Consider the following 18,004-nt stretch of genomic DNA (forward strand, 5'->3'; position numbering starts at 1 on the left):
GCTAAACTGATAAGATAAGAACAACTTTATTATCTCATTAAGAGAAATTACATCAGGTGTGGCAAAACAAACATAGACAATTACTCAACACAAAACATTAAACATGACTTGATTAAAAAAGAATCAATAACAAAAAAGACATTTATATAAAAAGTATTGTATATAATTCTTCACTTAATCAAAATGTAATCATTCATTATGGTAAACATATTGAAATACACCAACATTGCATGTATTATATTGCACATTAATTAAGATAAGTAATTTTATCATCTCATAAGGAAAAATTACATCAGATGCCGAAGCACACTCACACACACACACACACACACACACACACACACACACACACACACAAACTGATAAGAATGCCTTCATTGAGCAGGGACAGCAAACATATACATACGTTTTTCACCTAAAAACATTTCACATGTTCGCTTAAAAATGTAAATTGATAATCATTACATACTGATTATCAGTATAAGTATATATTGAAAGACACGAACATGGCACAGTTCCTATTGCACATTCATCCTGCACACTGTCACACGTTATTAAGTAAATGATTATCTAAGAAATTTAAACAAAGTGCAGCCTATTAAAGTATTATGCATGCACTTTCACACATGCTCGCATCCAAGTGCACACACACACACACACACACACACACACACACACATTTATATATACACACACACATTCATATACACACACACAACACATACACACATATTGTGACACACGCACATGTACATGGTTCTTAGGAATTTAAAAGGTGAATTGAGCATGGTATGAAGGTTTTCTGAGCTCTGGATTTTACCTTATTTAAACATTCTCTAATGTCCTGATGGCAGCAGTTCATAGTGCTTTGCTAAAATATGTGTGTTGTCAGTTGTTATCTGCCTGGCTTTCTGAACCACTTGCTGTTGTAGTGTTGTTTCCAATGTCTGCCAGTGGTGGCTGTGTGTAGTTGGTATTACAGCTTTCTGCTTGCTTGGTGAGATGCAGATGACAGTGTATGCTGGGGTTGAAGCTCGTTTGCCAGATTGCTTCCCATTGTTCCATGAATATGTTTACTGAGCTTGAACAATGTGGAAAGGCTGCCTGTAAGGCCAACTTGAATACATTATGTAATTCTACACATGTGAATGTTAGAAGTTTTTGCAACTCACAAATGCACAATGCAGAAAGAAAGCGATTGAGTCATTGACTCAGTCACGTAGACTTTGTGTAATTTCACCCGTTTTTGATTTCTTTAAGTCAAACTGAGATAATAGATTGATTCTGATTCTGGTTTACCCCAGGTATAAATGCCGAAAAGAAAGCCAGACAGGTCTACCAATGGTGAGAACAATCATGGAAAACGAAAACGTCAGGAAGAGGAGGAGGATGAAGATGAAGAAGAGATGGAAATGGAAGAGACCAGAACAAAAGTAAGCAACTGGTGCCTCTGTGTGTGTGTGTGTGTGTGTGTGCGTGTGTGTGTGTGCGCATGCACATGTGTGAGTGTTTGCTGTGTGTGCTGTGCTGTGCATTTGTTTGGCAATATGTCACAGTTATGTAATGATAAAATTGCTGTCGTGTGAAATCCAGAAAGATGTAACCCAGTTCCCCAAAATATTTGTACTCATATATTTGAAAATAAAGATTTGGAATTTTCTGGTGGTAGCAGATCCCTTTTAGATACTTAGTATTAAATTGAACAATAGCAGAAGGGGAAGGGGAAAGTAAACATGAATGAGAGAGATGTGATGGAAAGACAAAGGAGGCTATGGAGAGAGAGAATCATCATGACATTTTTGTGTGGAACTTTACTGGTTTGATTTTTCAGTGTTAGATTGACACCAAAAAAAAAAAAAAAAAAGGAAAAGAAAAGAACACCAAACACTTATTGGTTCTAAATTCCATCTAGAATCTTGCAAGATTCATATTTTGAGTAGCATTTTTTTTTAACTGCGAGTGACACATTTCATAAAGTTTTGCTCTACACACACACACACACACACACACACACACCAAACCCCCCAACCCTGCCCCCCTACCCCTCCACACACACACACCACACGCACACGCACACACAAAGTTAGCAGGGATGGTTTTCAACCATATAGGAGGTTTATCAAGCAGTAATGAATCTGATGATAATCTGTGAAATAAGAAGTTTTTTGTGAAGGTTCAAGAAGCAGAAGTTGGCATTGTGGAGAGAATCATCCTGAAGAACTTCATGTGTCATGGGCTGCTAGACGTGAAACTAGGGCCACACGTCAACTTCATTATCGGACGCAATGGCAGTGAGTATCGTCTTTTTCAGGGAGTTGCTTTTTCAGTCATAAAAAGAGTGATATCTTCTTCGTTCATGGGCTGCGGCTTACACGTTCACTCATATACACGAGTGGGCTTTTACATGAATGACCGTTTTTACCCTGGCCGTATCGACAGTCATACTCCATTTTTGGGAGGGGCGGGTGTGGGGGAGTGCATGCTGGTATGTTTCTATAACCCACCAAACACTGACATGGATTACGGGATCATTGATGCGCATATGATCAATAGTTTGTCCACTGCAATGGAAAGTCATTTACAGCTTAGTCTTTTGTGAAGTACTGTGACTCTCAAACTAGGACTGTAGGGGGCAAGATTGCACGGGCTCTTAATGCTGCTGCAGTTTGGGCAAGTTTGCCTTTGGAAACCGTCCTAAGCCGATTGTCCTAAAACCTTCTTGGCAGAGAGAGTAGGGATGTGATTTGGGCAAGACATTGTCCACTATTATCAAATTGCAGACCAGATAGTCTGGACAGCAGATGCTTCCTCTGCTGTTCTGGTGGTCATAGTAGGACAGGACTGACTATCATACACTTTGCTTCAGTGATGGACGGGCACATTAGCCGAATGGTTAAAGCGTTGGACTTTCAGTCTGAGGGTCCCGGGTTCGAATCGTGGTGACGGCGCCTGATGGGTAAAGGGTGGAGATTTTTACGATCTCCCAGGTCAACATATGTGCAGACCTGCTAGTGCCTGAACCCCCTTCGTGTGTACACACAAGCAGAAGATCAAATACGCACGTTAAAGATCCTGTAATCCATGTCAGTGTTCGGTGGGTTATGGAAACGAGAACATACCCAGCATGCACACCCCCGACAGCGGAGTATGGCTGCCTACATGGCAGGGTAAGAACGGTCATACATGTAAAAGCCCACTCGCGTATATATGCGAGTGAACGTGGGAGTTGCAGCCCACGAACGCAGAAGAAGAAGCAGCTTCAGTGATGGTCTTTCTGTGTGTCAGGCGGCAAGAGTGCTGTGGTGACGGGCCTTGTGGTGGGTATGGGTGGACTTGCTTCAACAACCAACAGGGGCAGCAAAGTCCGCTCCTTTGTCAAGTCGGGAAAACAGTAAGTAGAATACACATTATTTTTGGCGTAAACTTTGAATTGGGAGCGCAACTCTCTGGTGGGAGAGAATTCAGTGCTCCCCCAGGCACACCCACTGAAAGTTAATTTACCCTCTCCTGTCACCCCACCTAACCACCTCTCCCACTCCAGTTCCCCCACCTCCACCTCCCACCCCCAGCATCTCCGGTTTCTTCAGCCATCCTTTGCAAGGTCAGCTTTCAAAATGTGGCAAGGGCAGGTTGTGTACCGGAACACAAATTGTTGTTATTGGCAGATATTACAGTTGTTGAATCATGTTTATTTTTCCCCCCTTCTTTTTCTGTATATATATATGTATTGAATGCACCTGCATATCTTGTACTTTATTGTATTTTGATATATTTACTTCTTACTAATTTTGTCTGATTATATCATTTCATCTATGTTAATATTTTGCACAAATCTCGGGTAGGGTCTTGAGGCGTGGCCAGCACATTGAAGAGTTTATGCAAATGTCATGTCCACACACATAGACCCTTCTTTATACTGAAACTGAAACTTAGTCCTTTTAACCAACACCCCCTACTCCCTTAAAGCGAACTGGTGGGGGGAGGGGGGGGGATGTTTTTGCTTTCATTTTTGTGTGAGTAAACTATTGTTCTCTTCAACTGTTGTACTTGTTGAATCCTGTATAGAACGGAGATCTTGCGTATCATCCTGATGAATGATAATGGATTACCATCTCTTGTCACCAGCACTGCAGAGGTTGAAATCACTCTGCGGAACAGAGGGCCTGATTCCTACAGGCATGACGTCTATGGGGACTTGATCAGGATTCAGCGGAAAATTTCAGCGGATGGTGGAACCAAGTACACCATCAAAAGTGCAGGAGGTATGTTTTCTTGTTGGTGGTTTTTTTTTTTTTTTTTTTTTTTTAATTCTTTTATTAATGGTGTGCCTTCACTGTATTTACAGCAGAGCTAGCTGTTGCTATTTTGATAGACAAGACTTACAAATTTTAGCAAGTTTTCCTTTGTAAGATTTGTTTTTGTTGTTGTTTGTTTTATTGCTAATGAGTGTTTGGAGGAAGGCGGCAGACTGTCGTCAGCCAATACAGAGTCAGTGAGGGTCTGGATTTGAATCCTGCACTCGCCCTTTCTCCAAAGTTTGACTTGAAAATCGAACTTATGGTCAATTGGATGAGATGATAAACAAGTCCCATGTGCAGCACACACTTGGCGCACAGAAAAAGAACCCATGGCAACAAGAGTGTTGTCCTCTAGCAAAATTCTCTCAAAGAAATCCACTCAGCTGGTACACAAATTTACATGCATACACTCAAGTCTTGATTAACCCCTAGGCTGCCTATATGACGAGATAACTCGTCATGGCAAGCATGTATGCTTCGCTGCCACAGTGACGAGATAACTCGTCATCGAAATATTCTGACTTTTCCCTGGTTTGCTTTCACTTACTTGACAAAAATAGTGGTAGCTTTAGCCTGGGGAATCTTTCTAGATTCTATTCATAGCTAAAAACCCCATCTATGTCATGAAGCAGTCCTTTATTTGAACGTTTTGGTTGGGTCACTGTCCCAGTGTTTGCCTGAATTCTCTCCTCGCTCGCTGAACAAAATGTCGGACTGACACCGTGCTCAAGACATGAGATCATGACGAACTAAATCAGCCAAGATTTCTTCCTTTAGCTGATGCTCAGAAAGAATTGAAGCATAAATTCGAAGGAGAAGACAGTGATGAACATTTATAGGACATAGGACGATTTGATAGAAAATAAAGGGAGCAATCAAGAGAGTGGCCAAGATGCGACTATCAGTGAGTGATGCCGGCTGTACAAATGTTAGCAGATGACAGAACATGACCAAATTATTAGCAGGACACAGTGTGAGCGATATTCTTGGCACTCAGCCAACGCAGTCTGATGAGTGAGAGGGGTGAAGAGGAGAAGGTGGGGGTGGAGACTGAGGGGGCGTGGCCTCACATCCATATTATCACTTGGAAAAGTCACAATGCATTGTGTATCTCTTAAAAAAAAAAAATGTATATATATATATATATATTGTGGTTGTTCTAGTATGATTTTGTGTTTGCAAATATCCATTATGATATTTTTGTGCAAATTACCTGACAAATGTTTGTAATGAACAAGTTGAAAATGTGACAAAAAACAAAACACTGATTTCAAAACAACAGCATGTCACTAAGAATATGTAAAATGGGAAAACAGCATGTGTTTTGTATTCTTTATTCATTTACCTTCCAGAAAATATATACTTTTATGGGTATTTCTCCAATAACAAAGAGCACAGAATTTTTGGAAAATTTATACCCGTTTTTTGTGGAAAAAACCCTGGCAAATAGATTTCACTTCAATTTTATTTTCCTGGCAGCGAAAGGGTTAAGCGTGTTGGGTTAAGCTGGTCAGGCATCTGCCTAGCAGGTGTGTAGCATGTATGGATTTGTCCAAACACAGTGACGCCTCCTTGAGAAACTGAAACAGAAATAAGTGTTTGGATCACATCACTGAAGTATGACCTGCTCCATTGGAATCGGGTGTTTGATTAGAAAGAAATGAAACAAACTTCATTGGTAGTGTGTTCCCAATGCACTGGTTGTCTGTATGTTGATGATAATTCTGCTGTTAGAAGAAATGGATGGTGATGGAAACTTTGGCATGAATGACTCATCCTCAGAAAGAAAAGATCTGAGCACATCACTCCTCTTTTGCAACATCTCCATTGGCTCCCTGTCATACACAGAATTGAATATAAGAAGAGCACTCTGTGTTATAAATGCATTCACAAATCTGCCCCTTACTATCTCTGTGGCTGCCTTCATCTAACACAAATAAAAGGTAAACAGGTCTGCTATGATTATCATGAACTTCTAAAAATTGTTGGGGAAGGTGAAAAGAAAGAAATTTTCATTCAGTCTGAATATCAGCAAGCTCTGAAAATTGTTAAGAATAAAATGAAACCAAATAAATTGTTGTGTTGTTGCAGGCAGGCTGGTGTCGGACAAGCTGGAGGAGGTGAAGAAGATCAAGGATTTCTTCAACATCCAGGTGGAGAACCCTGTGGCTGTCCTTAACCAGGACACTTCCCGCAACTTCCTGCACACTAAGAACCCCTCCGATAAGTACAAGGTGTGTATTTTAGACATAACAGGTCGTACGATTGTCAAATGTAGCTCCTCTGTTTTTGAAGGCTTTTTCCGATTGGTTGCACCAGGAAAAGTTCATCTACTCCTTCTTTTCAACCTTTTTATAACGGTTGAAATAGCACGGGTGCCTGAGGGTAAATGCAAACAGCCAAGACTTATTGCGAACGTTTGGTTTGGGTGCATGTGGACAATTAAATCAGAAGCATGTCATGAACTCTTTAGACATAACATATTATTGGAACATCGCAGCAGTCTGTTGTACTGTTGGTTTTGATCACACATGTATGCACAGGCACGAACACACATTTAAACACACACACTCCAAACCACACCCAAACACACAATTTTGAGAGTGCTCGGGAACTGTACAACATTGTTCACAAATAGACTCACGTCAAAATACCCAATGGTCTAATTGCAAATGACACCATTTTGAGGATTCCTGTCAAAATTGATCTGTCACCAACAAGCTTTAACTTCTCCCAGCACTGGTAATACACAATTCATTCAACATACCCAATCAGATCAGCTATTGTAAACTGTGTCAAAGTCCAACTACAGACAAATGATGAGTCTTGTTTGCTCCCCTTGATTTTAGGATTGTGAAAACACGTTTGTGAACTTAGTCGGCAGTGGTGTGCAAAGAGAAGAAAGAGCATGGAAATAGCCGGAAATATCTGATGTTTGACTGATTCTTGGAAATGAATATTCATTAACCCCTATGCTGCCTATATGACAAGATAACTCGTCAGCGCAAGCATGTACGCTTCGCTGCCACAATAACAACATAACTTGTCATCGAAATATTTTGACTTTTCCCTGGTTTGCATTGAGTTCGTTGACAAAAATAGTGGTAGCTTTAGCTTGGGGAATCTTTCTAGATTCTATTCATAGCTAGAAACCCCATCTACATCATGAGGCAGTCCTTTATTTGAACGTTTTTGGTTGGATTACTGCCACAGTGTTTGCCTGGCTCCTCTCCTCGCTCGCTCAACAAAATGTTGGACCCCGTGCTCAAGACATGCGATTGTGGTTGCATGAAACCAACCAAGATTGCTTTCTTTAGCTGATGCTCAGAAAGAATTGAAGTGTAAATTCAAAGAAGACAGTGATGAACTTTTGTGGGACGATTTGATAGAAAATAAAGGGAGCAATGAAGAGACTGGCCAAGACACAACTATCAGTGAATGATGCCAACTTTACAGCTGTAGCAGGCGACAGAAAGTGACCAAATTTTTAGGATACAGTGTGAGCGATTTTCTTGGCACTCGGCCAATACAATCTGAGAACTGGATGAAGTGACCGTGTGTGAGAAGGAGGGGGGGGTGGAGACTGAGGGGGTGTGGCCCCACATCCATATTATCACTTGGAGAGGTCACAATGCATTATGTATGTCTCTTCTTTTTATTGTGGTTGTTCTAGTATAATTTGTGTGTGCAGATATTATCCATTTGCCCAGAAAATATGATATTTTAGTGCAAATTACCTGACGAATGTTTGCAATGAACAAGTTGAAAATGTGACAAAAACAAAACACTGATTTCAAAACAACAGCATGTCATTGAAAATATATAAAATGGGAAAAACATCATGTGTTTTGTATTCTTTATTCATTTACCTTTCAGAAAATATATACTAGTTTTTTTGTGAAAAAACCCTGGCAAATAGATTTCACTTAAATCTTATTTTACTGGCAGTGAAAGGGTTAAGGTATAAAAACGAGGTTGACACTGACGTTGAAATGAGTGAGGTGTGTGTGGTGAGAATGCTTCGAAGTGGGACGGTACACTAACCGTTCGCAATTACACGCTGTTCGCAATCAGGCCTACCTTCCCAACCGCACAGATGTCATTTCACCATTGTTCAGGAGTCAAGGGGTTAAACATTTTTCGGGTTTGTGTACAGTTCTTCCTGAAAGCCACTCAACTTGAGCAGATGAAGGAGCAGTACGATGAAGCCATAGCCAGCAAAGACAAGACCGTCTTTGGTATCCAGCAGTATGAGAAGGTAAGTAAGTGACATTCATATTCATATGAATTTACAAATAGGGAAGGTCATTTACCTTTAATCTGAAATTCTTCAGGGTTTTTTTTTTTTTTTTTTTGCCGTGCAAGGATTAAGTTTGATTCCAGTATGCCACAATTTCAAATGAATAGTCAACACAGTATTGAAAGAAAACGAAGAAAAGAAAATGCGAAAAAAACACACACCCACAAGAACATAGATAAACAGACAGACGGCGTTTTCAGTAACCATGAAGTAACATAAATCTGTGCTTTAATTCCACCCTAGAATGATACAGTTGTTGGCGTTTGCTGTAGCTGTGAAAAGGTGCAAACGTGTGATATTTTGTATAACTGTGAAATGATGTAAACGTGTGTGATACTTTGACACTAGAATGATACCATTGTTGTAGCTTTTGGTAACAGTGAAAAAAAAGTAAATTTGTGTCTTCTTCATCTGTGGGCTGCTTCTTCCAAGATCACTGGTATTTACGAGTGGGCTGTCACATGTATGACAGTTTTTACCCCCGCCATGTAGGCAGCCATACTATGTTTTCAAGGGGTGCGTGCAGGGTATGTTCTTGTTTCCATAGCCCACCGAACACCGACATGGATTATGGGATCTTCAAGTTTCAAGTTTTAATTATCCTTTCACTCCTGTTGGAGCATGGAGGATTACTACAAAATAAACTTTTCATGCCCAGAACAAACATTTCCAAATACACAACAATGTCACATAAAAGATGAGAAAACACAAATGTCTTTTAACTCCAAAAGTTATAACTAGGCAACATTTGCAAATCTAATCATCTTATTTACAACTAAAATGACGTTTTTTTGCCTCCTTTGAGCATATTACAAAAATTAAAAACCGATTTTGCGTATTGGATCTTGTGCATGTGATACACACAAAGGGGGTTCAGGCACTAGCAGGTCTGCATATCTGTTGATCTGGGAGATCAGAAAAATCTCCACCCTTTACCCACCAGGAACCTTGACCAGGATTCGAACCCAGGACCTTCAGATTGAGACTCCAGCGCTTTAACCACTCAGCTGCTGCGCCTCGTCATAAATTTATAAGGTACAGTACTTTCAAACTACAACAATAAGGTTTTCGTCATTTTCTGTGATGGTAAAATGATGTGAGACGTGCATGGTGCTCCCCCTCCCCTCAGACGCTGCCTGCTCTGAGGCACGAGGTGGACAAGTGGGAGGAGAAGTTCAAGAACCTGGGCACCATCTCGGACCTGAAGGAGAAAGTGAAGAAGCTGAAGCACGAGATGGCCTGGGCCTTTGTGGTGGAGAAAGAGAAGGTTGGAGAGCAGACTGATGCGTCGCATCATGTGTTGTACTGTGTCCCCTTTCCGCTCCTCCTCGCCTGTCTTTTCCCTGCAACATTTCGTTATAATACTCTTTCTGGCACAACAGATTTCTCTGTGTGAAATTTGGGCTGCTTTCCCCAAGGAGAGTACATCGCTACACTTGAGAGCACCACCCTTTTTTTTGTTTTTGTTTTTTCTACCTGCAATTTTATTTTTCTTATCAAAGTGGACTTTTCTGCAGAATTTTGCCAGGGACAACTCTTTAGTTACTGTGTGTGTGTTTTTTACGTGTGCTGAGTGCATGCTGCACATGGGACCTTGGTTTATTGTCTCATCTGAATGATTAGTGTCTAGATCACCACTCAAGGTCTAGTGGAGGGAGAGAAAATACTGGCGACTATGGGATTCGAACCAGTGTGCTAAGATTCTCTCACTTCCTAGGCGGACGCATTAGCACTAGGCCAACACTCCCCTTGTACGCAAGCGCACATGCACGCTCACATACACACTCATACACACACTGCCACATATACAGACTCTTGAAAACACACAAACACACACTCACGCATATGCATACCTGAACTGCATTAACCCGGAGAGCGCGATGAGCCACGATCGTGGCTTTCCCAGTAAAGTGCGATGGGCCACGATCGTGGCTCTGTTTACATAAGGTCCGACATCATATGGCTATACTCGGCAGCCTTCGTAAAACTGCTTCGTTCTAGTGTTACTGCCTCCCTGCTTGTGTTTGCACAAACTTTGACCGAATTTATAAGTCCATATCTTCGTATTTTTTGTAAACAATGAGTGACACTGAAGTTGACAAAGCTCAGGAAATGAGTGACCTTGTCACGAGTGATGATTCGTTTGCTGACAGGGATTCTGGTGAAAAGGGCTTTGTTATTTTGACACTTGGGCATGCTGGCTTGCTTGTTGTTCATTCAGTTTTGTGTCTCCAGCCACAAAAACTGGGGGATTGGTGATGGGGGTGGGGAGGGGTGGTAAAGTGGGTTAGGCATGGGTCTATTGCGATTTCTTGACCAAATCAAGCTAGAAAACTTTAAATTATTTTGATTTAAAGCATTCTTGCTGCTTTTGAAAGCAACATGAGCTAAAAGAAAACATTTATTTCTGTTTTTGCCTGTGATTGCATAAAGTATTGTAGATGTGCGCGTGTGTGGCGTCGGTGGGCGTGTCTCAAACAAATAATACAATGCTTATAATTTCATTGTTTCAGTTATATTCATATCATGATTCTGCAGCCAGAGCATTTTCTGCACAGTTTAACGCCAATTTTGAGATTTTGACTCTGTAAAAGATGTGAAAATACCTATAAACATTGTGGTTGACGTTTTTGGAAAACAAGTGTGCAAAATTTGTTGTTTATATCCTGTGGAATATCTCCAACTACTTACAAGATACAGTCTTTTTCTTACTTTTATCTGATTCTTCATTCACTCTACTTTCCAAAAATGTATAGGTTTACCTATTTATTCTTACTGATAAGCATACAAGTGCCCCAAATCAGAGCACAGGTAGCGGAGGCAAACTATCCCTTTGTTTTAAGTATGATTTCTGTATGTATGTTTTATTATATCCAGCACTTTGAGGGTTAATAATACTGATGTAGTGAATACAACGTCCAATTCTCAAAATGCGTACACATGTTCAAGCACACCAAAAGTCTATAAAACTGCTGAGGAATATTTCAAAGAAAGTAACAATGAAACCACTTATTTCATTGTTATACTCATAGGGATGGTTCTAACTATGGAGTTGGGTTTTTTATTTTGATTGCAAAGTTATACTCTTTCTTACAGGTATTTGCCATCTTCATAATTTTAAAACTGAAGGCAAAATTTTTATCGAATTGGAAGACATCAGTATACAAAAATTATTACATTACATGTGATGAAGAAAGCGTTGGGGAATCAATTCAAGTTATAAATTCTTATGATGAGGAGGACATTTAATGATCAAATGAAATTCATCTCCAGTCACTGATAAATACATTTAGGGCATGATTTTTTATCGTGTGGTATATTATGATAATGTCCAGTTTCAAATGGTGGTTAGGGACAGCTACAGCGAATTTCAGTTTACACACACACGCATGGGAATGTACACACACTCACTCACTCACTCTCACGCTCTTGCTCACTCACATACATATCCCCCAGTCCAATTTTGTGTGTTTTCAACCAAAATTCGGCAATAGCATTCCGGTGGTTATGTTATCATACTTGTTACTTTTCATTCATAAGACTTCAGAAAAATTTTTTTATGCTTTTCTAGGGTTTTTTTCTTTTTCTTTTACAGTCTCTGGAGCCTGAGCAGAAACGCCTGAAGAGCGAAGAAGCTCGTCTTCCAAAATTCATGCAGAAGGCCACCGAGTCAAAGGTGATGTATGTTCCGTGCAATATCGTGTTCATTTACATTAGTATGTTTATTGTTTCGATCCGTCTTCATTTGTAGACTTCCATGCCACGCGTTGTTAACAAACCTAAGAGCAGGCTGAGCAGTGGGAGACTAAGGTATTTTTTGGGGGTGGGGGGGGGGGGGATCGGGGTAAGGGGTGGTGGTTGATGAGGTGCTCAGAGGATAGCAAGTCATTGTGCAGTTCTGAATAATCAGCAACAGCTTTTTTATTCTTTTTTTTTTTAGGGGGTGGGGGGAGGGGAAGCTGGTGGAAGGGTTGATTTGTTTTGCTTGCTTTTTTTTTTTTTTTTTTTTTTTACTTGTCTCGCGTCTTTTTCAGATGTTTCTTCTTGTTCCGATTGACCTGACATGGCAGTAGGCTTGGCTGGGCTATAAGCAACAAACATTAAAAAAAATAAATAAATAAAAAATAAAAAACTAACAGGCATGGGATTATTCATACTGTAGTTGGAAACCAGGCGGAAGGAAGATTTTGAAAGTGGGAAATGTTTGTGTACAGGGTGGAGGTGATGCAACATTTTCAGACTGAAACAGAAAGTTTCCGTCTCATTCCTTCAATTACAGTTTCTAAAGGAGGCATCACTGAGTTTGGACAAATCCATATGCACTACACTACATCTGTGAGGCAGATGCCTGACCAGCAGCATAGCCCAACACGCCAAGTCAGGCCTTGAGTGCATGTGTATTTATTTGTGTACCTATCAGAGTGGATTTTTTTCGACAGAACTTTGCCAAGGACAACCCTTGTGTTGCCATGGGTTCTTTTTCAGTGTACCAAGTGTGTGCTGCACACGGGACCTCGGGTTTATCCTCTCATCTGAATGACCAGATGTTCAGTTCAATTTTCCAAACATTAGAGAAAGGGCAAGAGCGAGATTCAAATCAGAACCCTAACAGTCTGTGTTGGTGGATAGGTGGATTGGTGTTTTGAATATTCAGATGCCAGCTGTTGAGATTTCGCTGTATTTTGTTACGCTCGATCGCAGTTTGTTCCGACGTCACACCAACGTCAAGATTGTTAAGAAGAGTTCATTTACGACAACGTAGTATTGTCACATGCTTTCCTGTTGTAACATTACCCAGACGCTCTAGCCCTATCGATCACAAGGCCAGGGCAGTCACTACTAACCTTGGTCTCACCTGATGATGCTCAGCTAGTCGCATGCGTGTTTACATTGAAACGGCATTGAGTGGACCAATCAGCTTAATAGTTTGCCCGAACAAGAGAGAACGTGGCTGAATCAAGTTGTGTCTCGGTCAAACATTGTCTATGCCTGGTGGATTAAACTATTGAGTGCCAGTGCCAGTAAAGAACAAGCAGCTTGAAACAGAGAAGTGAGCCATGGGTTCCGTTTGTGAGAAACAAGACGAACAAACACCAGGGAAGCGATACAGTGCAGCAGATGTGTCAGCTGTAAAGAAGCGGCAGCAGGATCAGAAGTTTGGCCAAACATTTGAGTGTTCCTACCAAATTCAAAATGTCCCTACTAAATTTCCTGATTGTTCCTACAAACACATGACAGGGGCTGGCATCTCTGAATATTCTGCCACCTGCCTTAACATTAACATGCGATACAGACAGTGCAGAGAAAGGCGTGCTGTGGACTTGCAGGCCAAACTGGAACAGAGTCAGGCTCAGCTGAAGGCAGTGCAGGCCCGTCTGCTGGCCGTGACGGAAGAAACAGAACGCCTGAAGCCCGCCCTGAAGGAGAAACGAGACATGCTCAACGCAGCGAAGGCAGCTCTACGCGGTGCTCAGGTACACATGAAGTTTTTCCTGTTTCAGTTTCAGGGTGTCAAAGTGTGCAGACTGGTGATGATGGTGTTATGGACACTTATATAGCACTTGGTACGCTTGTAGCGCATGGATGTTTTTCCTGTTTCAGTTTCAAGGTGTTAGAGCGTGCAGACTGGTGATGATGGTGTTATGGACACTTATATAGCACTTGGTAGGCTTGTAGCGCATGGATGTTTTTCCTGTTCGTTCTTTTGTGTTTTTCCTGTTTCAGTTTCAAGGTGTTAGAGCGTGCAGACTGGTGATGATGGTGTTATGGACACTTATATAGCACTTGGTAGGCTTGTAGCGCATGGATGTTTTTCCTGTTTCAGTTTCAAGGTGTTAGAGCGTGCAGACTGGTGATGATGATGTTATGGACACTTATATAGCACTTGGTACGCTTGTAGCGCATGGATGTTTTTCCTGTTTCAGTTTCAAGGTGTCAGAGCATGCAGACTGGTGATGATGATGTTATGGACACTTATATAGCACTTGGTATGCTTGTAGCGCATGGATGTTTTTCCTGTTTCAGTTTCAAGGTGTCAGAGCGTGCAGACTGGTGATGATGGTGTTATGGACACTTATAGAGCACTTGGTATGCTTGTAGCGCATGGATGTTTTTCCTGTTTCAGTTTCAGGGTTTCAAAGCATGCAGACTGGTGATGATGATGTTATGGACACTTATATAGCACTTGGTACGCTTGTAGCGCATGGATGTTTTTCCTGTTTCAGTTTCAAGGTGTGAGAGCGTGCAAACCAATGATATGGATACTTTTTCGCACCTACCCTCGGTTGGCGACCAAGCTCTAAGTGCTTTTGTGCAACAGGCTGCCTACCTGGGTAGAGCTGACTGACAGCTGCCATTTGGCACTCATCATTCATTTCCTGTGTCTTTCAATCAGATTTCAGGCTCGCACACATACACACTAAGACAGACATGTAACATTTTACATGTATGACCATTTTGTTTTTTTTACCCTGTCACATAGGCAGCCATATTCACGTTTTTTGGGGGTGCACACTTGTATGTTCTTGTTTCCATTACCAACCAAACATAGACATGGATTACAGAATTTTTAACATATGAATTTGATTTTCTACATGCATATACACACAAAGGGGATTCAGGCACAGGCAGGTCTGCACATATGTTGACCATCCATTACCCACCAGGTGCCATTATCGAGATTCAAACCCAGGACCCTCAGATTGAAAGTCCAAAGCTTTGACCACTCAGCTGTTGATTCATGCACATTACATCATACTGTGTTTTCAAAAGGTGATTTGTTTTAAAGGAAGCAGATGCCTGACCTGTGCACTGACCTGATGTCCTGGTCAGGCCTCTACTGTTCTTTGTTCATTACCTTTCTTAACACACTCGGGACGACAAGTTTTCTCCCTTGCTTTTCCCCACAGACGGCCCATTTGTAAGGGTTTGGAAAAAAATTACAAAAAATACAAAATACAGAGTAAGAAAATGAAACTTTCAGAACTGGTTTATTACGTGTTGAGCTATTACATATAAAAAAAAAATCAAATTTCTCATCTTATTTTTACAGTTTTGCCATATGTAGAAAATAATGCCAAATATTTTTCACCCCGAATCACCATACCCTTGCTCGCTTTCTGCATTAAATTCACTTTCTTTTTTCGTCATCATCCACCTCTTCAATGTCCGACCTTTCAGTTTGTAGCATTTCAAGTACTTCGGCAACCCTAAAACGTTGCTGTCACTGCCTTGTTCACTCCACAACATTTTGAGAAGAGCCCGCTTTGCTAACAGGCTGGCACGCAAGCAGACGACCTGTCAGTGACTTTGTCAGCGTGTGTGCGAGACGGGCCACACATGGCAGGCTGGCCAGTCATACCATTCGATTGTGGAGTGACCCAGAATAGCGCACTCTGCTTGGCTAATCACAAAATCATGTGTACAGCACGTGATGGATTTTTATTCCTTGAAAATGCTATTCCATTCTGTCGTCTGAAACCGAATACATTTTATGTAGGAATGCTCACGCATTCCTTCGTCCGGAGAGAGTTAAAAACCCTTTTTTTTGATAGCTTTGTGCTTTATTTGTTTGTTTGTTTGTTTGTTGGGTTTTTTTGTTGTTTTTTTTGTTTTTTCTGCAGTTTGTTTTGTACCGTTTGGTTTGCTGGCATGTGTTGTCAAAATGAGTGTGTAATAACCATGATTCAGTTGCCTGTATGTCTGTCCATATTTATTTAGTCTTTATTGGAATGGGAATGAGAGGGTGGGGCTGAAGTTTAGCTTCAGTAGCAAGAACAACACAACAACAACAGTAAACAAGAGAGGCAAGGCCTTCAAGACTCACTTGTGATACACTTAAAAAAAAAAAAAATCTAATCGTTAAAATGTGTTCTGTATTTGTTATTATAAAGCTTCAGGTTAAAAAAAAAAAGAAAGAAAAGAAAAGTCCTAACCAGATTCAAGCCCCGCGTGTTCGGGTGAGAAGAAACTGTCTTACCCATTACACTATCGTGACTCCTTAACTGACGTTCTAAAATTTAATATTTAAACATACTTTTTTAAAGGGCGATAAATCGATTGCGGTATTCACAGTGAAAACACTGTTTAAATTATATTATTCTGGTTATCTTGGGCATTCAAAAAATCTTTAAGGGCAATAAAAAAAATTCTTTTTAAGTCCGCGGTAAAGGAGACGTGGCTATCGTCGCAATCACACTGCAACATTTAGCCGTTTTCTCTAGATCTAGATAGATGTACAAGTTTAGTTACACCCGCCGGGAATGTAGTACGACACAGTCGATTGATTCAATTTATCTTTTATCTTCATTCTAGTTTTATAGTTTTAAAGTTGATATGAAAATTGAGTATTTTGTTAAACTAATAACATGTAGAGCCAAGTACAAGTATGAAGTGAAAAGGACTTCATTTTGAGAAAAGTCAAGACCGGAAATTTTTTCTCGTTTCATCAATTCAAGGTATTAACTCGCATGGTTTACAATTTTTAACTGAATTCCGACTGATTCTGTGGATATTTTTATGGCAGTTTGGGGCATAATCCAGTAAGTGATGAGGCGTTCACAAATCTTTCTCTGAATAAATATTTAACGGTCTCCTTCTCCAAGTTGCCATCACGTTATCGCGTATTGTCGATTGAATATGCGATTGAACGGGCAGGTCAACAACTTGAAACAAAATGGCGTCGTCCGCGTTCGTGAAGAATATGAGCACGCGCTTTGAATGTGTATAAATATGTGTACGCAATTGATTTTTTCCCATGACCTTCAGGGCTCAGCCAATAGATCTATAAAGTCCCCTCATCATATTGATTTGAGTATTTTCCGAAAAAGACCACTTGGGCAAATGAACATAGTGAAAGCCCTGTACACTGAGAGTAAAACACACAAGCTTTATATGTATTGAGTATAATTTCAAAATGTAATGTTTAAGATGAGAAAGATCAGTTTAAAGCAAATTAAGTCCCCTAGCATTAATTACAGATTAATTTCCCTTTTTAACTATCTGCACCAAAACGTTTGCAAAATAAATATAACTTCCATGCTTAGCAAAAGAAGTTCCTGTTTGAACAAAAAATGATAATAATGACTGCTCTTGTTGTTGTGTCAGAACATCTGATCAAAGTGCCAAGTTTAGAGAATAAAAAAAATATGAATATAACAGTAAATGCAGTTTGCATATAATTTGGCTTCTTTTTTTTATTTTTTGTGCCCATCCCAGAGGTGCAATATTGTTTTAAACAAGATGACTGGAAAGAACTGAATTTTTCCAATTTTTATCCCTAATTTGGTGTCAACTGGCAAAGTATTTGCAGAGAAAATGTCAATGTTGAAGTTTACCATGGACACACAGACACACACACACACACACACACACACACACACAACCGAACACCGGGTTAAAACATAGA

At 40.5% G+C, this 18,004-nt stretch overlaps 1 protein-coding gene across 3 annotated transcripts in view; it reads left to right on the top strand.

Moving 5' to 3' along the window:
- The window catches only part of LOC143279917 (structural maintenance of chromosomes protein 6-like), a 67,079-nt gene that overhangs the window by 3,945 nt on the left and 45,130 nt on the right, over nt 1-18,004 (top strand). For all 3 annotated transcript variants that reach the window (XM_076584252.1, XM_076584250.1, XM_076584251.1), the window contains exons 2-10: nt 1,305-1,433; nt 2,174-2,291; nt 3,286-3,391; nt 4,126-4,262; nt 6,390-6,532; nt 8,455-8,556; nt 9,728-9,865; nt 12,194-12,274; nt 13,926-14,072. In XM_076584252.1, coding sequence (XP_076440367.1) covers nt 1,311-1,433; nt 2,174-2,291; nt 3,286-3,391; nt 4,126-4,262; nt 6,390-6,532; nt 8,455-8,556; nt 9,728-9,865; nt 12,194-12,274; nt 13,926-14,072 — 1,095 coding nt within the window. In that variant the 5' untranslated portion in view covers nt 1,305-1,310. The remainder of the gene's footprint in view (nt 1-1,304; nt 1,434-2,173; nt 2,292-3,285; nt 3,392-4,125; nt 4,263-6,389; nt 6,533-8,454; nt 8,557-9,727; nt 9,866-12,193; nt 12,275-13,925; nt 14,073-18,004) is intronic.

Source organism: Babylonia areolata, chromosome 3 (assembly GCF_041734735.1).
Source record: "Babylonia areolata isolate BAREFJ2019XMU chromosome 3, ASM4173473v1, whole genome shotgun sequence".
Lineage (NCBI taxonomy): Eukaryota > Metazoa > Mollusca > Gastropoda > Neogastropoda > Buccinidae > Babylonia > Babylonia areolata.